Here is a 26,765-nt window from a genome sequence, read left to right as displayed (position 1 = left end):
ATCCTGGATAAAGTGTTTAAGTCATGGATGTTTAAAGTTTAACTTCTTCATATGTCTAATATTATAGTTGACTTTTCATTCTGGAAGTATGACGCGCTGCGCTGTCAGTACTAGGGCTGCAAAGAACGGCTAATTTGATAATCGATTAATCTATCAATTAATGAAACAATTAATCGACTATAGAGCTCCTGCGGTCACGTGACTTTTGGTTATCAGCCACCATTTTGGCAGTAAACATGACGACCGGCGCCAGCGTTTTCCTACCGTGCGAGTATACATCTCATTTTAATTCAAGTGAAATTCGGCTTTATAGTACAAAATTAGAAAGATTAATTATAAGCGACCCATATAATGCACCCGGTGTGCTTTTCAAGAGCATAACCTCCTGCTCTGAAGACGATGTACCCGACTTGCGCTACGCGGACATCCACAGCTATCTTGTAAGCTTTCCATCAGTGTACTCAGGAGACTCCCTCAGAGCTTACAAAAGCTTGGAGGCTTACAAATGGTGTCAGTCCGGCTTCGTAAACAACATTCAACTGTGGAGTCTTACATCCAAAAACTTCGGCATCATCACTGCAAGGGTAAGTATTAAATTATTCCAGTTTGATAGGCAGTGTCACGTTAGCATTGTTTGTTTATTAGCTTGTCTAGCTACGGCAGTGTCACGTTAGCATGTTTGTTTATTAGCTTGGATAGCTACTGCAGTGCGTCTGAAACTAGTTTGTATTTTTGCTTTTTGAAAACTTTTTGTAGCATTGTACTGTATTCCTTCACCCACCTGATATGAAGTGATCACTGCATAAGCGAAAGCAAACGGCCGGGGGGTCCCATCTTTCAGTCTTGTTCAGACGGCTCCTGGCTCTTTTAATCGCTGCGATCCACTTTTCCCTCCTCTCCGCGTCTTTTGGAATGCGATAATAAGATACACCTTTCTTCTTCCCACGCCTATTTGTGCAACCTGGTGCACAGCAGTTATCCACCATCCTCGACAGTCTGCCAGTGCCTGCCAATGAATTTACTGACGCGATTACTGCCAAAATGGCTGCCCCCTTCGTTTCTCGTCACGTGACCAGCATATGTGACATCATCCGCAGGAGCTCTATTCGGGCTATTATGCCTTGCACAATTTCTCAAACGCTCTTATTTAGCCATCAACTTTTAGATTTAGCTTGAGGTTGTTTTAGACATGTGGAAACTAACAATGAAGACAATAAAGATGCATACTTGATTCAAAAATACATATATTATTAAATTAACTTAACACATTTTGAACAAAATTAACATTGCTTTTTATTTAAATTAAATAAATAATATTTCACATCAAAAGAAACAACAGTGTTTTAAAAAATCGTATTAAATAATGTGAAAACAGAACTGTAAACAGAATAGCTAAAACTTTAACAAAATAAATAACTCAGTTACCTCTAACGGTACATCTACACTACAGGCATCAAAAAATCTTGAAGCTGGGCGTGTCTGAAGCTTGGCGATTTCTCGCGCCCAAAGCGACCAACAGCCAATCAGGAATCTCCCGCCCGCCCCCGGCATACAAAGCGAAAAAAAAGCCCTCTTCTTCTCCACTATTGCCAAAATGGATGCCGGTTTTGTAGGAAGGGTAGCGTTGGTTTATGCAATGTCTCGCAGGAGGCCACGTATTGTGCGTCGCTGTTGGGTACATCCGATACTCAGAAAACGTCTGCAACGGGGGGAATACCACGTTCTTGTCCAAGAGCTCCGCCTGGATGGTGTACTGTTTCAGCAGTACTTCAGGATGAGCAAAGACGTGTTCAACGAGTTGCTCGGGAAAGTGGGTCCACTGATTGCAAAGGCAGACACCCGTATGCGTTTGTCAATCCGACCCGCCGAGCGACTCGCCATCTGCCTACGGTACGTTTTGTGTATTTCTACTTCTTTAATATGACTCTGTATATAAAGAGAGAGAATGCATGCAATGGATGAATTATGAATGAAGTCTGTGATTTAGTTCAGATGAATGACATTAATTAAGATAGCTAGGTAAACACAGTATTGTGTGTGTGTGTGTGTGTGTGTGTGTGTGTGTGTGTGTGTGTGTGTGTGTGTGTGTGTGTGTGTGTGTGTGTGTGTGTGTGACATTTTTTTTTTTTAATCATGTATATTACTTTTTTCTCAGGTACCTGGCAACCGGTGACTCGTACAGGACCATAGCATTCAGCTATCGGGTCGGGCATGCAACAGTGGCTGTCATCGTGAAGGAGGTTGCGAGTGCCATCTGGACCGCGCTGGTTGAGGAGACCATGCCAGTACCACAGACGGAGGACTGGAGAGCCATCGCTGCTGGGTTCCAGGAGCGCTGGAACTTTCCGAATTGCGTTGGTGCCATTGATGGGAAGCACGTGGTGATCCAGGCTCCGGCAAATTCTGGGTCCCTCTACTTCAACTACAAGTCCTCCCACTCCTTGGTACTGCTGGCTGTCGTGGATGCCCAGTACCTCTTCACGGTAGTGGATGTCGGAGGTTTTGGAAGGAGCAGCGACGGTGGGAGCCTGCGAAATTCCGCTTTTGGAGAGGGCCTCCGAGATGGCAGTCTGCAGCTACCAGCTGACAGCGTCATCCCAGGAGCAGAGCGGCTGGGCCTTCTTCCCCATGTGTTTGTTGGGGATGAGGCTTTTCCGCTGCTGGACAACCTGCTGCGTCCATTCCCTGGACGTCAGCTCACGCGTGAAAGGAGGCTGTTCAATTACCGCCTCAGCCGGGCCAGGTTGGTTGTTGAATGTGCGTTTGGCGTCCTTGCATCACAGTGGAGAATGTTCCGGCGTGTCATCAACACCAGCCCGGAGGTAACAGAGTTGTGTGTGAAGGCCACCTGTGTGTTGCACAACTTCCTCCGCAGGAAGACAATAGGAAAGCCATCACGCACACCTGTCGTCCCTGTAGTCGCAGAGTCGAGTGATGACGCTCCAACCCTGCGCGATGCACCTAGGATGGGCTCAAACAACGCCACACGCCGATCCATCCAACTGCGGGAGACCTTCTGCTCCTATTTGAATGAGGAGGGTGTAGTGTCATGGCAGCATAAAGTTGTGTAGGGTCACCATGGCTCCTCCAAACCAAAAGCTCTTTTAAGAGCTACCCATTTTCTTTAAAGAGCAAATATTCCAAATGAGCCATTTTAAAATCAAACATTCCTAATAAACATGTTTCTTGAATTGATATTATTATATTATGAGATGACTAACAACCTTTTTCTTTCAGCCCTGTTTTTACTGATAAACCACTCATAATTTCAATAGGTTTTCACAAGAAAAATTACAGAAGAAAGCACATATATATATATATACATATATATACCGACATACATGAAGCTTCTGGTATGTTGCAACTGACAAACCACATGAACAAGTGAAGAAACAGTATAGTCATAACATACTTTAATGTTTTATTTGGTAATGTTGTGAGTGAAGTGTGTGTGATGAGTGTAAAAAAATGTAATGTGGATCAGTATGTGTGAAAAAAATTTTTAATTATAAATTGTCCTGATCCACCTCAAAAATTAGCTGGTGTATCCCGAGGCGGACTCTTGCCCTCTGTCCCCTTGTCATCAGCCTCATGGTGGGCAAGAGGCTCTTAAAGAACTGCAAGTCCTCGTCCTCCTCCACCACTGGTGGGGTTGGCTGGGCAATTGCTGGGTAATTGCTGACAGCAGACAGCAGACTTCGTTCAAACGAGGACATCTCCCTCTCCCTCCCCCGTTTTTTGCCCCGGACCTCAGCATTCTCCTCCTGGCTGGCTGCTGCTGGCTGACTGGTGGGCTGACTGGTGGACTGGCTGGTGGACTGGCTGGTGGACTGGCTGGTGGACTGGCTGGCTGGCTCACTCTCTACCTGGCTCTCTTCCTCTTCCACCAGGGTGGATGGAGGCAGGGTCTGCCGGGGGACATTGCTGGACGTCGCACGGTCTATGATGAATGGGGTTAAAAACCCCATCACTGCCATGAAACGCCAGGGTTTGTACCACCCTGCAGACCCTGCCCCGCTTCTTTTTGCCTCCTTCTCCATATTCTTCTCCTTGCGGAACCTGTCCCTCAGAGTCTTCCATCTCTTTTTGCACACATCCTCTAATAAAATGAAATAAAATAATAAAGTTAATAAATAAGTTAATTTCTTGAATTTACTAAATTATTCCTCCAATAATGAATGCTATTTTTATGCTACATGCTGGCTAAATATACTGTCTATGCTTGATAGCTGTGCATGTATTATACGTTATGTTATATATTTTGCTTATACTTATTATATTATATATATATTATATATATTATTATTTTATTATTATATTAATATATATTATATGTTATGCTACATTACTAGCTGTCCATTCAATGTTAAAAAGAAGTAAACTGGATATAAACTCCCCAAAGAGTTGAAAACCTACCAGTTTCACCAACTGTCTCTGCCACCTCCCGCCATGCCTGGTTCCTCCGGTTTAGGTCCCGGTATGTGAACAGAGTACAGTCATACAGTACTGGGACACTTGCCACGGCAATGATTAATTTATCCTCCATTTTATGACATATGGAAAATAGTCAAGACCTGCGGTATCAGCATACACGCGGTTTGATTGGCTTGCGCTTGTACTGGCGGGAATTGCATAAACGGGATTTGATTGGCTGATGCCAAGCATCAAGCCTCAAAAGTTGAACAATGTTCAACTTTTGATGCCGATAGATGCTCGTGATGCTTGCAAAGCCATGCCATGCTCCCCACAATGCAGTTCGGCGAAGATTCAAAATCTCCTACGTCACCCCATTCAAGTGAATGGGCGAAGCGTTGAAAGCATTTTTTGATGCCTGTAGTGTAGATGTACCGTAACGCTTGCGCACAGGCAAGGCAGGCAACTGCTTGGGGCCCCAGACCAGTAGGGAACCCGTGAGGGGCGACACATCTTTAAAACAACATCAGTGTCGTTTTTTTTTTTTAAATGCAAAATGCAGAACAACAAATTATACACAAAATACAATTGAACAGACATCATACATTGTCATAAGCCTTCATCAAATTCAGTTAATCTACAATAGTGGGGGCCCCATTATTGTAGATGAACTGAATTTGAGTGAGTGGGGCAATGTGCAACGTTTGCAATGACAGACAGTAGGAGACCTCCCTAATGGGGCCCCATCTTATCCAGGCTCACTCTGGTCAGTGTCGCAAATCACGTGCATGATTGTTTACAAAATAATCCTGATGACAATGAAAGGCACTGAAAAATAAATAGAAATTATCTTTCTGGAAGCAAAAAAAGGAAGAAGAAAAAAGGTGAAGATGAGAGAAAAAAACAAGACAGTGGTAAGTAAGTTGAGTAGATAATGATGAAATACTAAATAACTAAATATTGCTAGTCTAACCTTAACTGTGGGATAGAGAAACTTGAATTACGTAACTGTCACTAGAATCCAATTATTTATTTTGTTTACTTTGACGTTTAACATGACATGAGTTAACCTAGCAGAATTTAGCTTAGTTTAGCTAGCTGGCTGAAAGAACGTAGAAGCTAGAAATTACAGTTGCCGTTGACGTGTTAGCTTAGTTTAGCTAGCCGGCTGAAAGAACGTAGAAGCTAGAAATTACAGTTGCCGTTGAACGTAAAAGCAGTAATTACAGTATTAACACGTCTTCATTAATCTTTTTGGCATTGTTACTGAAATAAACATGGTCTCTGCCATTTCTAACTTAACGTTTCACCCGTTGTTTAATGGGACACCAGTAATGGAGTAATTTGGAGGGGGAAATCAGCTAACCTTTTCTGTAGGCTAGTTAATTTGGAAGCTGTGCCCGACTGAGCTAACTGTCAAGCTATGTTGGATTAGGAAATGTAGATGCAAGACATTTGGACAAGTGTACTCTAAATAACTTAATAACTAAATAACGTATTTTCCTTCTCTGTAGTGTACTCCTAGTGGTTTTATGATGATACTGAAAACTGTATATTTCAACCTTAGAAGCCATAGTGCAGGCTCCAGCACAATCCTCTGTATTGGAACCATGTTCATTTACATTGTCCCTTTCAAATGAAATGGAAATAGTAAACAATGAAGAATAGTGGAAGCTATCCCCAAGAACAACATGTCACTTTATTATCTATCCTCAGGATCCTTTCTTAAGTTTCTGGCAACAGCAGCAGCAACGGAAAAGGATAAGGTGCCCCCTCCAAATGCTGATGATGGTAAGTTAAGTATCCCACTTTTAATTGATTATACTGTGCATCGCACTCCAAAGATTCCTTGTAACATGATATTCCCTGTTTCTTTTTTGGTCATAGCAGTTCAGTCAACATCTACCTCCAGTGGGGCTTCAATATCTACCTCGAGTGGGGTGTCAACATCTGCTTCCAGTGGGGTGTCAACATCTGCCTCCAGTGGGGTGTCAACATCTGGCTCCAGTGGGGCGTCAACATCTACCTCCAGTGGGACAGCAACATCTTCTCATCATTAAGATGACACGTCAACCCCTACCTCCAGCAGCACTACCACAACTACAAAAGGTTTGATCACATCAGACGACCCTACATAATGGCCAAATGTCCTAAATGATAGTGAAAAGTGTGCACTAACAACAAGAGGACCAATACAAGAAACAGATATAGTCTTTCCGTAGAATACTGAAAAAACTTCACGTAGATTTATAAAGGGAAATTATTCTGGTTTTAATTGTTCTTTATATTTATATGTGTGATTTATTCGTTTTTGTATGTCTTTTATATTCATATTACTAACTAATAACTAACTTTGAATATAATAAAAATGCGAAGTTGTTAAATAAAAAACTGTTTACATTTAGCAATTTTTTTGTTGGTGTCAGATTATTTATAACACAATGGTGATGAAAGCTGGTTCGAGGGGTCCCCAGTGAATGTTTGCCTAGGGCCCCCACAGACCCTAGAATCGGCCCTGCTAATCATTAATCCATGTTTGTATAATTTGAGTTAACTCCGTGTGTTGCTGCTAGCATACATAACACCTGACGTGGAAAAGTTACTCGTGGATGGGGCTACAGCGCTACTAGAAAGACAGTCGAACCTGTCAAGGAGTGAACTCTGAGGCATGATCTCAATTGCACGACTCAAAACTAAGACTCGGATAGTGTTTCAAATAAAGACTTTACTGGGATTTGCACAATAATGAAAACAAGGAAAACAAAACACTCTTTTAAGGAAAACTAGAACAGTGATCAATAACATAGATCCGTGAGAAGTCCGTGAGGTAAGCAGGAACATAGGTCATAGAGAGACAACAAACTGACAATGAACAGGAGGGAGCCAACACAATATATACACAGGTAAAGGGGACACAGGTGGAAACAATCAGGGCGGGGAAAATAATCAAGGATGCAGGAGACAGAGGGGGGCGGGGAGCGTGGAGGCCTGAAATGAGAGGGAGAATTCATTAAGGGAATAAACATAAAGCACAGGACAAAGGGACATGACAAAACTAACATAAAGAATAAACTTTCACTATAAGTTTCTTAGACATGACAGTACCCCCCCTTCTAGGGACAGCTCCTGACGGCCCAGGCTCCTCTGAGTTGAGGCGGTCAAAATCCTCAATGAGGCTTTTATCTATGACGAAGCGGGAAGGAATCCATGCTCGCTCCTCAGGACCATAACCCTTCCAGTCAACCAGTAGCTGTCGCCCTCTACCCCTTTTCCGACTAGCCAATAGTGTCTTGACTGTGTAAACCAGACCTCCATCGATCATCCGGGGGGGCGGGGGTTTGGGGGTGGGAACCATAGCGCTTTCCTTCAATGGTTTTAGTTTCCCTACATGGAAGGTGGGATGTACCTTCATGGCCCTGGGAAGCCGTAGTCACACTGAAACCGGGTTGAAGACCTTGGTGATGGGAAAAGGACCCACAAACCGGGGAGCCAATTTATGGGAGAGTACGTGGAGGGGAAGGTCTCGTGTAGAAAGCCAGACTTTTTTGGCCAGGCTGGTATACAGGGGCTGGTCGGCGTTTTCGGTCTGCTGCTCTTTTAACCAGTTGTGAATTCCTGCAGAGGATCTTCCTAGCCGCAGCCCACACCCGCCGACAACGCCTGACCAGAGCGTGGGGAGATGGGACCGTGACCTCTCTTTCCGTGGCTGGGAACAGTGGTGGCTGGTAGCCATAAACACAGTGAAACGGGGACAGGTCCGTGGCGGAAGTAGGGAGGATGTTGTGCGCACACTCAACCCAGGTGAGGTGCTCGCTCCAGGAGGATGGATTCTGGGACACCAGGCAGCGCAGGCAGGTCTCCAGTTCTTGATTTAGGCGCTCTGTCTGGCCGTTAGACTCCGGATGGTATCCAGACGAGAGGCTGACCGTGGCACTGATGAGGCTGCAGAACTCCTTCCAGAAGCGTGACACAAACTGGGGGCCCCGGTCGGAGACAATATCCTTTGGGAAACCATGAAGCCGAAACACATTATGCATCATGACCTCAGCCGTTTCCTTAGCTGAGGGCATCTTGGGCAGAGCAATGAAATGTGTCATTTTAGAAAACCGGTCCACTACCGTAAGAACTGTGGTTTTACCTCTAGAGAGAGGTAGGCCAGTGACGAAGTCCATGGAGATCTCTGACTAGGGTCTGTTGGGAATAGGGAGTGGTTGTAATAGTCCTATTTGCGCCCTGGAAGAGGTCTTGTTTCGAGCGCAGACAGGGCACGCCTCCACATACTCCTTCACCTCCTTCTCCATGGATGTCCACCAGAAACGTTGTTTTATAATGAACATAGTTCTCTTCACTCCGGGTTGACAGGTGAGCAGCGAAGTGTGAGCCCAGTGAATCACCTTCGGTCGCTCGGCCTCCTAAACGAAAAGCCGGTTAGGCGGGCAACCCCTTGGTGCAGGAGCTCCAGCATTGGCTCGTATTACCTCCTTCTCTACTGACCAAGTCAACGCTCCTACCCGATTTAACGGGATGATGGGTTCCGGCTCCTTGATTGCAGGCACAGGGTCAAACAGACGGGACAGAGCGTCAGGCTTGACATTCCGGCCTGTAGGAAAGAACAAAGTCAAAACGGTTAAAAAACAAGGTCCACCTAGCCTGGCGGGAGTTCAGTCTTTTGGCTTTTCTTATATACTCTAGGTTTTTGTGATCGGTCCAGACCACAAAAGGATGCTCGGCTCCCTCCAACCAATGCCTCCACTCTTCCAGTGCCAGATTCACGGCCAGTAACTCACGGTTTCCCACGTCGTAATTTCTCTCTGCTGGGGAGAGCTTCCTGGACAGGAAAGCGCAGGGGTGAAGTTTGTTGTCCTTCTGTAGTCGCTGGGAGAGGAGCGCTCCCACCCCTTCGTTGGAGGCATCCACTTTTACCACAATATGACGAGTGGTGTCCGGCAGGGTGAGTATGGGAGCAGAGGTGAACATTCCTTTAAGCCGAGAAAAAGCCTCCTCAGCCTGAGGAGACCACAAAAAAGGCACTTGAGGGGACGTGAGGACATGAAGAGGGGCTGCAATAGCACTGAAACTCCGCACAAAACGTCTGTAAAAATGTGCAAAGCCTAAAAACTGCTGCACTTTCTTACGAGAGTCAGGGGTAGGCCAACAAGCTACTGCGCTAACCTTCTCTGGGTCCATCCTAATCTGACCTGGAGATATTGATGAAGCCCAAAAAAGTGACTGTCTCTGCATGGAATTCACATTTTTCTGCTTTGACAAACAACCTATTCTGGAGCAACTCTTGTAGGACCTGGCGGACATGTTGTTTATGGGTGTCAAGGTCAGGGGAGTAGATCAGAATGTCGTCAAGATAGACAAAAATGGAACGGTTCAGAAACTCCCTCAACACGTAGTTGATCATAGCCTGGAAAACAGCAGGAGCATTTGATGATCCAAATGGCATTACAAGGTATTCATAGTGGCCTGACGGGGTGTTAAAACCCTTCTTCCATTCATCGCCCTCCCTGATCCTAACCAAATGATAAGCATTACGCAGGTCTAACTTGGTGAAAACCTTGGCATCCTTAAGTTGCTCGAATGCTGACGAGATGAGAGGAAGGGGCTACCGGTTTTTAACCGTAATGTCATTGAGAAGTGAGTAGTCAATACATGGCCTAAGAGACCCATCCTTTTTGCCAACAAAAAAAAACCCCGCTCCTGCTGGTGATGAGGAAGTGCGAATAAGGCCTGTTTTGAGGGAGGCATCAATATAGTCCTTCATGGCCTCTTTCTCAGGTCCTGAAATAGCATATAGTCGACCGTTAGGAATTGGAGACCCAGCAATCAGGCCAATAGCACAGTCATAGGGGCGGTGAGGAGGAAGAGTCTTGGATTTACTGAATACTTCACTTAAATCGTGGTAGCAGGAAGGGACTGAAAGTACATCAGGAAAATATATTTCTTGGATAGTTCCCTGCCTAACACTCCCAGTGTTACATCTCCTGTCAATTTCCGCTACTTGCTTAACACAGTGATCTATGCAATTATTTCCTCACCCCTCCACCCTCCCAGATTGCCAATCTATGTGAGGATTATGAAGTTTCAACCAGGGAAACCCCCAAAATGAGTGGATGTTGGGCTGAGTTAAATAAGTGAAATGACATTGTCTCGTGATGGTTATCATTACATCTTATTTCTAAAGGCTCTGTTTGGTGAGTCACTTTAAACAACAGCCGCCCATCGAGAGCACTCGCTTCAAGAGGCTGGGGTAGAGGTTTAGTTTTTATGTCCCATTTTTTAACTAAACCCCAATCCATAAGACTTTCGTCTGCCCCTGAGTCAATGAGAGCACCCTGAGTAACCACATTGTCTCTGATTTTTACCTGGATGCGGGTCAGGGTGCGAGGAGGAAAGTCAGAGGAAGAGATACGGCTCACCAACGTACTGCTCTTTATTGGTGAGCCTTCTCTTTTACCGGACAAGCCGCTTGTGGATGTCCGCGCTGCCCGCAGTAGAAGCACAGACCCTCCTTTAATCTACGCTGACGTTCTGCCATCGAAAGCTTGGCGCGGCCCAACTGCATTGGCTCCTCCACGGAGCCAGGGGGCGCTGTTGTCCGGAACGCAGGTGGTGAGGGGTGACGGGGCCTCCAAGAAGAAGTAGTATCCAGCGGCGAGCGTCTCTTCTGGAGAGGCGGATCAACCGCATCCTTGGATTTATTCCTTCTCCTCTCCATCAAACTATTGTCTATCCTTATTGCCATGGATATGACAGAGTCCAAGTCAGCGGGCAGATCGAGAGGCGCCAGCTGATCTTATAGGGGATCCGAGAGACCGCTGACGAAAGCGTCAAACAATGCAGCGGAGTTCCAGCCGGAACTCGATGGCGTAGTCAGCCACACTCCGCTGATGTTGTCGCAGCTTGATCAGAGCCCGCGCTGCTTCCCTGCCCGGCGTGGTTTGATCGGAGATCTTTCTCATAGTGTCTATGAAGTTTTCCTGAGACCCGCAGATGGGGGAGCCTCGGGACCACTCTGCCGTAGCTCACGCTGCTGCTCGGCCGGAGAGATGGGAGATCATGAAAGCCACTTTGGAATTGTCCGTGGGAAAAGCAGCCGGTTGGTGGTAATAGTATAGCTCACACTGCACGATGAACGGCCGGCAGCCTTCCGAGTTTCCGGAGTACTTTTCAGGTGGAGCCAGACGAATGGAAGTACTGTGCGGCTCAGTAGCCCGGTTGGGATCGAATGGGATCGCCGCTGGAACCGGAGGAGTCGTAGGAGGAGAAACAGCCTGCAGGTGAGTGAGCACACGCTGAACCTCTGCTGCCAGTAGATTTACTTGGGTCGTCACCGATGTTTGTAGTTCCCCATGGCTGTTGGTTGGATTCTGCACTCCCTGCTACATGGTGGCCATATGCTCCTCTTGTTGCCCAAGACGTTGGCCCTGAGAGCGGATGGCGTTCTTAATCTGATCTGAGTCGGCTGAGTTCATTTTGTTGGTCAGTTCGTACTGTCAAGGAGTGAAGGCATTAACTCAATTGCACGACTCAAAACTCAGACTCGGATAGTGTTTCAAATTAAAGACTTTACTGGGATTTGCACAGTAATGAAAACAAGGAAAACAAAACACTCTTTCAAAGAAAACTAGAACAGTGATCAATAACATAGATCCGTGAGAAGTCCGTGAGGTAAGCAGGAACGTAGGTCATAGAGATACAACAAACTGACAATGAACAGGAGGGAGCTAACACAATATATACACAGGTAAAGGGGACACAGGTGGAAACAATCAGGGCGGGGAAAATAATCAAGGACGCAGGAGACAGAAGGGGGCGGGGAGCGTGGAGGCCTGAAATGAGAGGGAGAATTAATTAAGGGAATAAACATAAAGCACAGGACAAAGGGAAATGACAAAACTAACATAAATAATAAACTTTCACTATAAGTTTCTTAGACATGACAGAACCCGGTGCATTCCTCCGTCTGAATGTGGTGCACTTTTGCTAAATGTTTAGACAAATTGCTCGTGTTACCGCCCTTACATGCTAAACTCTTATTGCACTTTTGGCAACGAGCATTGTCCACATCGAGACGGGTAAAGTTTAACCACACCTCGGAGCGCGTTCTCTCCGCCATCTCTGCAGTGTGTTGCTGAATGTAGCAGCCACATGTGTGTAAACTGCCCCGCCCCCTCGCACACAGACGGGGGAGAGAGATCTCGTCTGATTGAAAATACATCATAGACTCATTTGTTTGTCTTTTTGCATATTAGAAACGACTGCGATATAATGTTTTTGTAGCAATAATACATGACATATATTTTTTAAATGTCTCCAGTACCAATAAAAAAACAATAACGTTGGAGCTTAACCGCACGTAAAACACACGTTATGACGTCACCAACGAATCGACGACTGAATTATTTGGCAACTAATTTGTTAATCAATTTTAATCGATTAAGTCGATTAGTTGTTGCACCCCTAGTCAGTACCCTTGTCCATGTTTGTGATTGGTCAAATGCTCCAAGTACCACCCCTTTTATGTGAACGCGCACCTAACTAGATAGGGCACGGCTGGCTTGAGCGATCGAGTTGATAACCCGCGTCGTAGGACCGCCTAGCGAGAGCGCGTTTGTTTTGCATTAGGTTAACCGGTGAACTAGATTCGTAGTACAGACCTCAGGTCCTCCAGAATACACATCATAAAACAGCAGCAAAGGGGTCTACAGCTCAAAAACAGCAGAGAGATCATCCACAGACAGAGTCTTCCGGCATAAGGATAGGCGACCGATCCTTCTCCTCCAGTCTCTCCTTATAACCCGGCTGAATGGAATTTAGGAACACCTGGGCAGAGGCAGAGCCAGGGGCAGACCAGGCGCACCTGCGCAGCGGGCAGACAGAAAATACAACACGGAGGGTAGCACTTAACATCCCCACCATGAGTTAGTGATTATTTTTTAAAAACAAAACAATCACAATAATCAACTCTGAGTTGACAGACGCGCTCATGACTACGTTTGTCTTTAACGACCACTCAGTCCACACACCAAACAGGCAAATTCCATTAAATACACACTTGCAACAACTGCAACATTTATAAGCAATGCATAAAAATACCCCACCGCATCAATCCTGACTTGTGTTACGCATCCTCTGCAAATAAAACAAAGGGAGTTGTGATTGGTGAGAACAGTGACAGGAATGTTTGATGACCCAACGTATACCTCAAAGTGGTTTAAAGCCAGAACCATAGCCAGTGCTTATTTTTCAATGGTGGAACACACCTGCTGGTGGCGATTGAATTCCTTGGAGCAGCATGACACAGGCTGCTCCACTTTACGATCAGCTCCACCACATCTGCAAGCTGCACACCGGGCAAGTGTGCCAAATGAGACTCAATATTCACCAGAATCTAAAAGTTTTGCAGCCTCCCTGTAACACCGCCTTCGATTGGTCCACAATATCCTCATCCCGCTCCGCAGCGATCGGGGCCTCCGAGGTGACAGGGGTGTCACTTTCAGCCCTGGACAGCGCCACAGCACAGGCAATGACAGGTTTATGAACAGCAGGCTTATCTTACCTGATTTCCCACCCTCACGACACGGCTGAGGGTCCCTGATCGGTCTGTCCAATTACGTAGCCGTAAAACTGTCAGACAGATCAACATCGCTAACGTCAAATCCCCACTTGGACTCCGCAGTCACCCCCGGCTAAACGAGCACTCTGCCACCGGCTAAATCATTCCCCAAGATCAAATCTACCCCTTCAATGGGAAGACATGGCCGAACCCCGACAATTACCGGACCTGTGACTAGATCTGACTCAAGGTGAATATTATGCAAGGGCGAACCCACAACTGCATACCAAACCCCTTCACAAGAACACCCGCACCCACAGTAGACTCCTCAGAGAGGGGCAACACCCATTACATTACATTGCATTTAGCTGACGCTTTTATCCAAAGCGACTTACAATAAGTGCATTCGACCAGGAAGATACAACCTTGAAGAAAAAAGAATCATATAAGTACATCAGGTTTCATAGAGCCAAACATTTCAAGTGCTACTCAACTTGCTTTAGATAAGCCAGCCCTTTATTAGTAAGTGCTTTGTTAGTAATTCTATCGCTCGAAGTCGAGTCGAAAGAGATGAGTTTTCATTCTGCGCCGGAAGATGTGCAAGCTATCTGCTGTCCTGATTTCAATGGGGAGCTCATTCCACCATTTTGGAGCCAGGATAGCAAACCCACGAGTTTTTGCTGATGGGAACTTGGGTCCCCCTCGCAGTGCGGGTGCAGCGAGCTGTTGCAGAGCGGAGTGCACGTGCTGGGGTGTACGGCTTAACCATGTCCTGGAAGTAGGAAAGGCCAGATCCATTCGCAGCATGGTATGCAAGTACCAGTGTCTTGAAGTGGATTCTAGCAGTTACCGGAAGCCAAAGAAGGGAGCGGAGGAGCGGCGTGGTGTGGGAGAATTTTGGAAGGTTGAAGACCAGATGAGCCGCTGCATTCTGGATGAGCTGCAGAGGTCGGATGGCACATGCAGGTAGACCATCCAGAAGGGAGTTGCAGTAGTCTAGGCGTGAGAGGACGAGAGCCTGGACCAGAACCTGCACTGATTTCTGGGTTAGCTGGGGACGTATCCTCCTGATGTTGTAAAGCGTGTATCTACAGCAGCAGGTAGTAGCAGCAATGTTTGCAGTGAAGGACAGTTTGTTATCTAGGATCACACCCAGATTCCTTGCAGTCTGAGTCGGGGAAACAACAGAGGTGCAGATGTTGATTGTTAGAATGGGACAATCTTTTCCCGGAAGGAAAAGCAGTTCAGTCTTGTCAAGGTCGAGCTTGAGGTGATGAGCAGACATCCACTGAGAGATGTCTGCTAGGCAAGCAGAGATGCGTGTGACGACCTGGGTCTCTGAGCGGGGAAAGGACAGAATTAGTTGGGTGTCGTCAGCGTAGCAGTGGTATGAAAAACCATGCGGGCTAATGACAGACCCGAGCGAGTTTGTGTACAAGGAGAAGAGGAGGGGACCAAGAACAGAGCCCTGAGGGACCCCTGTAGTTAATTGACAAGGGTCGGACTCGGACCCTCTCCAAGTTACCCAGTAGGTGCGGTCTTTGAGGTATGAGGTGAGGAGGGAAAGTGCAGTGCCTGAAACTCCAAGTTCTTGGAGAGTGCGAAGGAGGATCTGATGGTTTACCGTGTCGAATGCAGCAGACAGGTCGAGAAGGATGATGACAGAGGAGAGGGATGCTGCTTTAGCAGTGTGCAGTTCCTCAGAGACAGCAAGGAGGGCAGTTTCTGTTCAGTGACCTGCCTTGAAACCAGACTGGTGCGGATCCAGAAGGTTGTTCTGATGGAGATAACAGGAGAGTTGTTTAAAGACAGCGCGTTCAAGTATTTTAGACAGGAACGGGAGGAGAGAGACATGCCTGTAGTTTATAACATCAGACGGGTTGAGAGTGGGTTTCTTTAGGAGAGGGTTTACTCTTGCCTCCTTGAGACTGTTTGGAAAGTGACCAGAAGTTAGAGAAGTGTTGAGGAAATGGGTGAGAAACGGTAGAATATCAGGAGCGATAGTCTGAAGGAGGTTTGAGGGGATAGGGTCCGGAGGACAGGTGGTAGGACGGGCAGAGGTAACGAGGGTAAAAACCTCACTTGGAGAGAGAGGGGAGAAGAAGGTTAGTGAGTGGGTGAAGGGAGGGTCTTGTGACCCAGCGGTGAGTAAAGGTGAGTCAGAAAAAGAAGAGCGAATATCATCAACCTTTTTTTCAAAGTAGTTAACAAAGTCGCTTGACAGAAGGGAGGAGGGGGAAGGGGCTCTGGGGGGGTCCAAGAGGGTGGAAAAGATCGAAAATAGTTTTTTGGGATTGGAATAGGAAGGTTGGATCTTATCTTGAAAGAAAGTGCTTTTTGCCTGAGAGATCGAAGCAGAGAAAGAGGAGAGGAGAGCCTGATAAGTTAGGAGGTCGTCATGGTGTTTGGATTTCCACCATTTCCGCTCTGCTGCCCTAAGGATGGTTCTATTATTACGCAGTGCGTCATTTAGCCAGGGAGCAGGAGGGGACTGACGAGCATGCCGAGATGTGAGAGGACAAAGAGAGTCCAGAGAGGATGAGAGAGTAGAGAGGAGAGTTTCTGCAGTAGAGTTTGGAGGCAGGAGTTGGAACGAATCAGAGGAAGGGAGGGCTGAGAGCACCGATGAGGCAAAGGTAGAGGGGGAGAGGGAACAAGGTTACGGCGGACAGGTGCAGAATTGGAAGAGATTAGGTTGTTATGTTTGGAAAGGGGTAGAGAGGATGAAATTAAGAAGTGATCGGATGTGTGGAGCGGGTTTACAGAGAGGTTAGAAGTAGTGCAGTTCCTTGAGAAAATGAGATCAAGGACATTGCTAGCGTTATGAGTTGGTGGGGATGGAGACAGTGAGAAAGCAAAGGTGGTTAACAGAGATGTTGGTTCAGATATCTTCCCAGTCTGGAGGTTGAAGTCTCCGAGAAGTACTCTGGGAGGGCCAGTTTCAGGGATGTGTGAGAGGAGATTATCTAACTCCTCCAAGAAGTCCCCCAAGGCGCCTGGTGGACGGTAGAGAACAACAATGGTTAATTGTATAGGATGGGATACTGTGACGGCATGGAATTCAAAGGTGGACGGAGTGAAGTTAGGTAGCTTGAAGAGGGAAAAGCTCCAGTTGGGAGAGAGCAGGAGACCAGTGCCACCTCCTCTGCCAGAGGGTCTGGGTGTATGGGAGAAGGAATATGCTGTGGAGAGAGCTGCTGGGTTGGATGTGTTGGATGGAGTGATCCAGGTCTCCGTGAGAGCAAGGAAATCCAGACACTGCAGGGAAGCGTAGCCAGAGATGAAGTCAGCCTTAGGAACAGCTGACTGGCAGTTCCACAGGCCCCCTGAAACGAGATGTTGGATCTCAGTAGAGCATGTGGGATAGACAAGAGCAGGCCGGTTAAATCAATTAGGAGATTCACGGGGCCAGTGATAATTGCGAGAGGACACATGAACAGGAATGGAGAAAATACACATGATTATAGCATGAGGGGCTAAAAAACCAAAGAGAATTGAATAAAACAAAAGAAAACACCAGCGATACTTAGCTCAATCAAAGTAGGATTTGCCTCCTCTTTGCCTGTCTGACGCTGAAGCTGACGCTCCAGGAAAGAGCCACCTAAGATGGACACCTGATTGCTGAGTTCTCACAGCTGTGGGGGCACGCCCCTCTAATTAGTTAACTCTCTTCAGCTGGTGGGCGACAGCAGAGTGTTCCTGCCTATTGTAATGCAGGGTTGAGGCGCGTGACCCACTGAGACCTGTGTTACAGGTTGAGTTGAGCAGATCTGAGATTTAAAATCTCTCAGAAATCGCTGTTTTAGCTACAATAACTACAGAACAATTATACAGAGTAGAATAAATTAAACAGAGAAGTCTATTTAAACAATAATATAACTTACATTGATTGTTGAGTCAGTATAGGTAGTGTCCTCACCGGGTCTGAATGCATACCCCTCACCATAAAGGATTGTGGTCCTCTAGAGCAGGGGTTTTCAAAGTGTGGGAAGGTGAGCCTCCCCTCAGAGAACATAAGAACAGCCGCGCACCCCCTCCCAATTATTATTGCCATTATTATTATTATTATTATTATTATTGTTGTTGTTGCTATAATGCAGGGGTATTCAATTGCATTTCAAAGAGGTCCAGTAAGAGAAAATGAAGACTGTTTCTCCCCTCTTGTCTCGTCTCTGTGTGTGTTTGAATCTATCGTGCTGACTCACTGACTGCACCGATTTCATTGGCTGAGTAGCATCACCTCCTTTAAACATTAAACAATAACTTATTTAAACCTTTTTATCTTTATGTTTTAAACATATTGTATATAACTCCCCCACTACTTGGACTATTCCTTGCAACCCTCTAGAATACGCCCAAATGGTCTTAACCATATTGCATCAGTACGTTCACTTGTTGTTATAACAAGACCGCAAGGACGGTGGTAGCGATCGGAAAATTGAGTGTTTTTCAGTTTGTGTGTTGTAGAACATGCGTGTCCGTGCATGAAAATATACCACACACCCAATTACAATTGCATGTTCAATTCACTACCCTGGAAGTTAATAAAGTTGTTAAAGTTGGAACAGCCTGTGGGCAGCCGTTCTTCCTTGCATGTCAGTCGCCGACACCTTCTTACAGAGGACAGGCAAATCTAGCTGCAGCACGACCCGTATATTTTCGCACGCCGTGTTCTCAACACATATTTTTAAAAACATTTTTAACATTTTCAACATCATGGATACATCCTTATATGCTCCCGGCAACACACTGAACGTCAACTTTGCCTCCTTATTACACTCACCCCTACTTTAGGGGAACAATGAGTCTGCGTTTTTGATGGACACAGGAATAAATGCAGATCATCCTCTGGCTGCAGCCTTTACCGGCACTTGCTTTTGATCAAAGTCAATGTGGAAAACCCGCACTCACACAGGTAGGTGGAGGTGAAGGGAATGAGCACTTTTGCAGCCTTTTTGGCGAGGTGGGGGAACTCGGTCTCCACAGACAGACAAATGTGTGCAAGTGTCACTTTACTCGTCTTTGAGTCGGTTGTCGGTTGTCGGTGAGTCGGTTGTCGTTGTTGGGTGAAAAGCAAACAGCTGTTTGCGGCGGAGCGCAGCGCGAGCAGGCTCCCGTGAGCGCGCTCCTACACTACAGAATATTGCGCCACCTAACCATTCCCCAAAATGTTTTTAATACCAGCGGTAACCGGCCAAGCGCCGGGCAAAAAACAGTCATCAAATAAAAGAAAGTAACCGGAGGAGTTAAAGGAGAGTGACATGAGAAGAAGAGGAAGAGAAAGTTTCGGCCAGCTTGATCGATGGTGTTGGCTTCTAGTGGTGCAGTGACGCGTCCTAAAACCCTTTTATAATCTATCGATTAGATTTATGATTCGAAAATTATAAAAGTAGGGTAGACATGTGGATATTATCCGGCTGAACAAAACGTGCATTTATCAAACAGGTTTGTTTTCCACAGACCTTATTTCCAGCTATTTTCCAAAACCCTGTGGAGAAATCCCATTGCTTTTTGTCGAGGGAACCAGCAGCTTACTTCCTGTTTTTAGGACGCGTCACTGCACCTCTCAATATGATGCCAATATAAACAAGGTCTTCTGTTGGCTCTGTACATCAATGCCGACCTATGCTGACAAGTAAGTGAAGAGTAGACAATATAAAGGTATTGGCTTTAGGGAAATGTCCCAGCAGTTTAGGATAATGAAGGTTCTAATCTAATCAATTACATAGCCATTACATTTCTAACTCCTAATGAAAGGAAGGCAGAAAGCGCTTTATACAAATAATAATACTCATAATAATAGCAGACATTTTTTAACAATGACCACAATATCATTATTTTAATAAACCAAATATGAACAATTGAGGAAAATGAGGAAGAAATTATGATTGAAGTAGTAATGTAGTTAGTGCATAAATTACTATTGCAACAAATGTGTACATTTTCTTCATTGCCCAGAGGGCCAGTGGCATTTTACCCTTAATGTCTACCTCAGCGGTAAGTCACTAGCACCCCCGTCGACAATTTACTAGCGGTATTTACTTGCGGTACCGCGGTGGGCCGGCGGTAACGAAGTGGGCCAGTCGAGAGTCCCGGGCTGATTTGTAGTCCCAGCCCGCCCCTGTCATCAGGGCTCTATAAATAAATAACTACGGCAGATGTGTAATATTTAATGCAGCCGTGTATTACAATGCAGTTATGTGATGACTTCCAAAGAGAAAAGCAAAAACACTAAAAACACAACAATTTTTTTTTTCGGATATCATATCGCATTAACATCATATCCCATAATGCATTGCGGCTAAAACATCCAATCAACGAGCTTCAAGCTGAGGATCTTGGGTAATCTGTTCAGTGGGTGGTTTGTGGTGTGTATAGCTCGAAATGTCCCTTATAGGCCTACGTCTGTTTCCGGTGACTTTATTTACGGCTAAAAAGCCCAAGATTATAGAATTAAACGAACAAATAAAAACAAGGATAATTGTGTGTTATTGTTGAGTAAATAACAGTGTGTTATTTAGAAAAGAATAACAAATTAGATGGGAAAAAAGATTTAAAAAAATACAGATTTCAGTATTTTGAGGCTCTAAGCCCCATTTCTTTACCTCACAGACGGGAAAAAAAGTCTGACATTATACGATTTAAAATAAAAACAAATAAATAAAAAAATAAAACACTGGCATGTAATTTACGTTAGAATAAATAGAATGGTTTTGAATAATATATGACAATAAAATCTACGTCACTTTACAGCCCCGCCCACTTTTGGGGAAGTCAACGCTGTCATTTGAAAGGCGATCAAGCCTGAAGCCACAGAGATCTTCTTTTACTGTCCTTTGTTCTTAGAGGAAGTACAGAAACACATAACTCTGGATTTTTTTTAATGTTTGAGGTGCAATAAACGACACAGTAGCTTTTTGGCATGATAAAACTATTATTTTCTGTCTCGCTCATGAGAGTAACAGCTGGCGAAATTACAGCCTCGCCTACTGATTTCAAATGTGTGTTCTAAAATGATATTTATAAATGACTATTATCATTATCATAAGCAAGACAATAAATGGTAAAGATATGTAGAAAATAAACGTATTTGAGATACGTTCATAACTAACCTAGCGTGGGAGAAAATACGTTTCTCACTAAACGTAATTGAGAATGCAGTTTAGTTCTGTGGGAACGTAATTTTTAGGAAACAGGGTTGTGCAGGCAGAATACGTGCCACCCTGTCAGAGAGCAGACAGGCATCCCGCTTCAGGCAGTTTGCAGACTGCGAAAGGGGGCAACAGTGACAGGGTTGTTTAGCACAGTGGAGAACCTGTGGAATGTTTTTATCTCTGAAGGCCCCCACATTCCGGGACTGGAGAACAGGGCGGCCGGCCTCATGTCAAGAGGCGGGCCCCTACCAGACGAATGGTGGTTCTCCCTGGCTCGGCAGCACCTTTGGGGGGTGGACACGTTTGCACACGAGCCATGGCCAAGATAGCTGCTCTAATCTTTTCTACTGCTGCGTCTCATTCTCCCCCTCCTGGAGAGGGTGAGACAAGAACGTCTGTCAGTCATCCTAGTGGCCCCAGGTCTGCGTTTGACGCCGTGGTACGCAAAGGTGACACAGATGATGGTGGGCCAGCCCTGGACGGTTCCTCAGGTCTGGGGGGCGTTGTCTCAGGGAGCAGGTGCAATAGGGGCTTGGCTCCTGAGAGGGACAGGCTGAGACGGAAGGGACTGTCTGACAAAGTTATTCAGACTATCCAGGCAGCAGGAGCAGGATCCACCACAGCCTGTTACAGGACGAAGTGGTTGAGATTCCAGCGGTGGTGTGAAGAAAGGAGTCTAGAGCCTCTATCATGTACATTGGGCTCTATTCTGTCCTATTTACAGATACTGGTGTACAGGGGGCTTGCTCATTCCACAATTGAAGTGTATGCAGCAGCCATTTCGTCCTGCCATGAGAGATTTGGCGGCAGGTCAGCCGCTTATGACGCGGTTTTTGCAGGGGGTCAGGAGACAGCGCCCAGTGGTGCATGCCTCCTCCCCGCAATGGGATCTGCCGTTGGTGCTCAAGGCTCTGGTCACAGAACCATTTGAGCCTCTGGAGCTCTCCTCCCTGAAAGCACTGTCATTGAAAACAGCTTTGCTGCTTGCCCTGACTTCGGCCAGGGAAGTGTCCGAGCTGGCCGCTCTATCGGTGCACCCGAGTTGCCTTTTGATCCGGGGTGACCATAGCGGGGCGAACCCCTCCTTTCTTCCCAAGAACCTAAGCAGTTTGTTCAGGTCGAGCGCTTTACAATTAGACGGCTGTTACGTCCTCTCTAGGGTAGAAGGAAATAACACACCCCAGTATGGAATTAGGTATATTACAAGCGTTTATTTATATATATAATATATAGGTAGAAAATTATGAGGCAGGCAGCCTGGCACAAACAAAAGGCAAAAAGAGTACAAAGCTAAATGAAGCTCAACAAAAGAGCCTTGATAAGTAGCCTACAATAACATATATAGGCTAAACAGAAAGTAATAAATCAACCCTCTCAATGAGAAGGGGACAAAATAACAAAAGAAGGCTGTTTAAGAAACACAGCTGCAACATGGAGCAAACAAACAACACAACGCTATACTAATAGGAAGCACACTATAGGCTATCATGTGACACCAGTCAACACAATGCTAAGCTAACAAGGAACACTCTAACAAACAAAATGTACAAGTTGTCACGGAGGTGATCTCTGGGCTCATAGATCTTGGCCTCCGTTACGGGTTATTTAGGTTTTTGTTGTTGAAAAGTGTTCCCCTTTCCCCATGTCTGTCGTTGATTGTGTGCACCTGGTGCCCTGTGTTGTCTCCTCCCCCCTGCCTGTGTCTAATTGCTCCCCCCTCACCTGTGTCCTGTTGGTTTGATTAGTGTGGGTGTGTATTTAGGCTCTGTTGCCCTGTCTGTTTGGAGGCTAGTAGAGTGAGTGTGGGTGAGATCCTTGTGGCTGCTTACTGTTCAGGGGAACAGCAATTGAGGCTGTGAATCATGTGCTTTATGATTTGAATAAATGCCCACACCGGGTTGTATTTTGGACATTCTGCCTCTGCCTCCTTGCTTGGTCTGGGCCGCTCAATTTTCAGCTTCACACAAGTCAACCACCGTTGACGGAATTATCACAGCGAGAGCAGAAGTGTGAGGCGTCTGATTAGCACAGCAGACCCTCCCGAATGATGTCAGTCCGCGGCCTTTGTACTCCTCCCCGGAAGGTGTGCTGGATGGGTGCAGCGATTGGAGGACGTCGAACAGAAGTTAACAGAGTTAATGGCACCAGGAAGCCAGCGGCTGTAACAACGGCTTTAGTCTTCCACCCCATATGGGCGACAGGGAGGGGCTCTGTCCAAGAAAAGCCTGACAGGATGGCTCTGCGAGTGCATTTCACATACTTATCGACAGGCGGGGAGAGCCTTCCCCACTGGGGTCCATGCACACTCTACACGTGGTATGGCTGTATCAACAGCCTTGTTCAACGGCGTGAGTGTGGAGGGCATATGCACGGCGGCGTCTTGGTTTACGCCAGGCCCCTTCGTAAGGTTTTATTTTTTGGACATGCCTGGCTTATTTTCATCGTCTGTGCTTGCTGGGGCAACACAGGACTGGTGAGAGGGGGAAGTAGGTATCTGACCCCCCCTTGGACATAATGCACTTATGTTTTCCCATGCTCCTTAGGGACCCGGGAAACATGGTGCGCAGTAAGCCCCATACAGGGCTGGAGGACTCTCCCCACTATCGTCCATCCACACTCTACACGAGGTGTATGTGAGTGTGGGGGACATGATGCACTTACGTTCTCCCCCCCTTAGGGACCCGGGAAATATGGTGCACGGTAAGCCCCATGCAGGGCGGGAGCCTTCCTCACTATTTTCCATGCACACTCTTCACGAGGTAAGAGTGTGCTCTACCAGCCAAGTAAATTGCGGCCCGACTTCTCCACGGTCACAGCCGGAGGAGAAGAAGTTGCGGTGCAGTGGCTGTTAACCAAAAGCCGGTCAGGGGCAGTATGATGGGTCGATGTTGTTGGACGACAGGACGTTTATGCATCAGGGCTCCACCCACTGTACCCATAGTAGAGGGCGGAGCCTGTGTAAAATATAACGGGCGGTTACGTATTGTAACCCTAGTTATATAAGCACAGGCGGAGCCCCATACTTGGGGCCCTGTCTGTCCTATGCCACTCGCTGAAGAGGGTGTAGGATGACATTCAGGAGGCGTGGCCGCCTTATATACGGTGGGCTTGCGCACACATTCAGGTAGGCCCGCCCCGAGGGGCCGGCTACCTTTATAGATATCTCAGTAGATTAATGCTCGCATAGTATGGTTAAGAGTTAGTACCCATACAGTAGAGGGCTCCGCCTGTGCTTATATAACTAGGGTTACAATACGTAACCCCCCGTTTCACTAGAACACAGATCCAACCTGGGATTTGAGTGTATTTATGAAGTAGAGAAAAATATATTGCTACAATGTTTAACCCCCAGCTGCTTGTTGGTGGGTTCTTCCTCAATTATCACGTTTTGGGAAGGTGTAATTTACCTTGGGATTAATTTATGGTCTGTTTTTTGTGAGAATTCTGTTCTGTAAAGACAACAGCTGTAAACAGAGGACTGATGACCACTTATCTAACCCCTCTTATCTACTGTTTTACTTACCACATTTACAATCAACACTGACTGGACATCCATATAAAATGTACAATGCAAATGTCTCTTAGTATAAGAGAAAAACGTATTATAGCACATGCGGGCAGTCTTGCATCAGTAGTGGTTGGTATTTGCACATCAAAGGTTGTATTAGGGTAATGGAAAAACCCTAATTTCAGGACTCATTTCTGTTAAACATGCTGTTTTCAAATCATCTAGGTAAGTAATATTCTCTGCTCATTATAGGAAAAAAGCAAACATGCAAGCAACACACACTTAGACACACATTTTCTATCCATTAAGCCAAAACAAATGCCCTGGGAGAGCTTGTTAGGGCCGTTGAGTGCCTTAATGTGCCGGGGGATGAGGTGAGTGATGGAAAAAAATAAAGGAGGGGTTGGCGTTCTGCCTTTCATCTTCCTGTGTGTTTAGCGACAGACGGGTAATTAGTTTGTACTCTGATAAAAAAAGGGACTTGTCTAAATGCCCGAGAGTCCCTCATTCTATTACCTCTCATGAACCTGTGGATTATTCAATCACTACCTTATTCCTTTTTCCTTTTTTTTGCAGGAGTCACTTTTGATTACTCCGTAGATTACAGTGATGGCTTTTTTGATTAAATGAATATTCATAACGTGAGCCTCCTTTGCGAGGTGTCAACACTTTTAGGTATTATCAAGAGACTGCTGCATAGATTTCTACCTTACGCTTGAATTTAACGAATGCTAATGAAGAAAATGATAATGTTAAATAGATATATAGATTGCAAGTGATTGTCTTAATGCTCCTCTTCTTGTTTAGTAAAACTGTTCGTGCAGACATAATATTTGATACTGTATCAGACTTTTGCTTATTGTAACCTAGTTAGCCTGTTTAAGGGAAAGATCATGGTTTGAGGTAAAATAACTCATCATGTTTACAGGAAAAAATATTACCGCCATGACTGTCAGCAAGAAATTTGTCTCTTGGGTCTAGGTCTGATGTGTTGGCGACCAATATATAATCCAGCCATACCTGCTCCTGCTGTTGGCTTTATGGCTGTATTAAAAAGCTTTATGTTACTTCATCCTGATGTAAAATAATCATATTTCCTGCAGCAGCTGGAGGTCTTTGTGTCGCTGTCATCTCCCAATTCCTTAAGGAAGCGAAAGAGCATCAATGTTTTTAATTTCAGTGAACCATTTTATTATAACCCCGAGTCTGGAAAATGTTATCAAATTAATCTCAACCCTGGATGAGACTTCACCCCGGCTCATGTTAGCTGTATGCCAACACACTTACCCTCTTTCCTTCAACTGAGAAAGGAAAGAGTAATATTACTGCAGAGTGAATTCATGAATTCATTCATAAAACTTTATTTACAGTCATAAACATTCATGATTGGTGTTGTCCGGTGAAGTTGGTTCTTGACACAACACATCACTTCTTTACTTCATGGCAAGCTTAAGTCCTATAAGATATACTGTACATCTAGCATGAAACTAAACTTTCTCTTTTTTAAAGGACACATTTTTTGGGGTAAACTATTGGGCTGCTTGATCTTGGCTTTGGTACTTCCTATTGTACTTGATTGTGCATGAATAGATTGTGAATAGGTGCTCTTGTGTTATTACAAAGGAAGCAATCAATGCTCTTAAAAACGATATGCCCTGGGCGTGTTCGCGGTCAATGCAAAGGTGGCACCTGAGAGCATGATGCTACTACCCTCCCTATTTGATGAAAGATAAACAGTGTAACAGATAAGAGCGTCTGATGAGTAGCTGATCCAATAAAATGATCCATTCTACTGGGAAAAAATCGTTTTATGCTTTGAAACTTGAATAACTTGTGTTTTTAAATCTCAGGTTAGGCCGGTAAAATAAATGTTCAAACTGGTTTGATATAAAGCAAAAACAGCGAATCGGTGTACGGAATTTGACCGCAAGGTATTTTATTTGATTCAACCGCTGCTAATGACTTTTTTTCGTCACAAGTTTAGACGTTGTGTTGTGAATTGACTAGCGACACTTTAAATCCATCCAGTTTTATTATAATCCTCATATCACTCATTATATACTTACAATGCAAGTTGGCTTGTCACTGTGACACCATCAGCACAGGTTGCTGATGTACACTTAAA

The 26,765-nt window shown here is 45.5% G+C and overlaps 2 protein-coding genes and 1 long non-coding RNA gene across 4 annotated transcripts in view; 2 read left to right on the top strand and 1 right to left on the bottom strand.

The window, feature by feature from the left end:
• Positions 1–1,437: 1,437 nt before the first annotated feature.
• On the top strand, positions 1,438–3,271 carry LOC307022419 (uncharacterized protein). The gene is made up of 2 exons (XM_079655231.1): positions 1,438–1,890; positions 2,156–3,271. The coding sequence occupies exons 1-2, from the start codon at positions 1,595–1,597 to the stop codon at positions 3,069–3,071; spliced, it is 1,212 nt and encodes a 403-aa protein (XP_079511357.1). The 5' UTR covers positions 1,438–1,594; the 3' UTR covers positions 3,072–3,271.
• A 137-nt stretch (positions 3,272–3,408) lies between these two features.
• LOC307022420 (uncharacterized protein) lies at positions 3,409–4,546 on the bottom strand (the record flags this gene model as incomplete). The annotated part of the gene is made up of 2 exons (XM_079655232.1): positions 3,409–4,099; positions 4,417–4,546. 2 exons carry the CDS (start codon positions 4,544–4,546, stop codon positions 3,507–3,509), a joined length of 723 nt encoding a protein of 240 aa, XP_079511358.1. The 3' UTR covers positions 3,409–3,506.
• A 666-nt stretch (positions 4,547–5,212) lies between these two features.
• The window catches only part of LOC307022694, a 187,528-nt gene continuing 165,975 nt past the window's right edge, over positions 5,213–26,765 (top strand). The window contains exons 1-3 of one of the 2 annotated variants that reach the window (XR_013803477.1): positions 5,213–5,327; positions 6,130–6,204; positions 6,301–6,522. This is a non-coding gene — a long non-coding RNA (uncharacterized lncRNA). Of the gene's footprint in view, positions 5,328–6,129; positions 6,205–6,300; positions 6,780–26,765 lie in introns of those variants that run through there. The other variant, XR_013803478.1, reaches the window with a different exon arrangement.

Source organism: Notothenia rossii, assembly GCF_949606895.1.
Source record: "Notothenia rossii genome assembly, chromosome: 10".
Classification (NCBI taxonomy): domain Eukaryota; kingdom Metazoa; phylum Chordata; class Actinopteri; order Perciformes; family Nototheniidae; genus Notothenia; species Notothenia rossii.
This window is presented reverse-complemented; position numbering and strand designations above follow the sequence as displayed.

Coding starts and splice junctions, on each gene's coding strand:
- LOC307022419 (XM_079655231.1), top strand. CDS start 1,595: ATGGATGCCGGTTTTGTAGGAAGGGTAGCGTTGGTTTATGCAATGTCT. Junction 1,891..2,155: donor CGACTCGCCATCTGCCTACG/GTACGTTTTGTG, acceptor CTTTTTTCTCAG/GTACCTGGCAACCGGTGACT.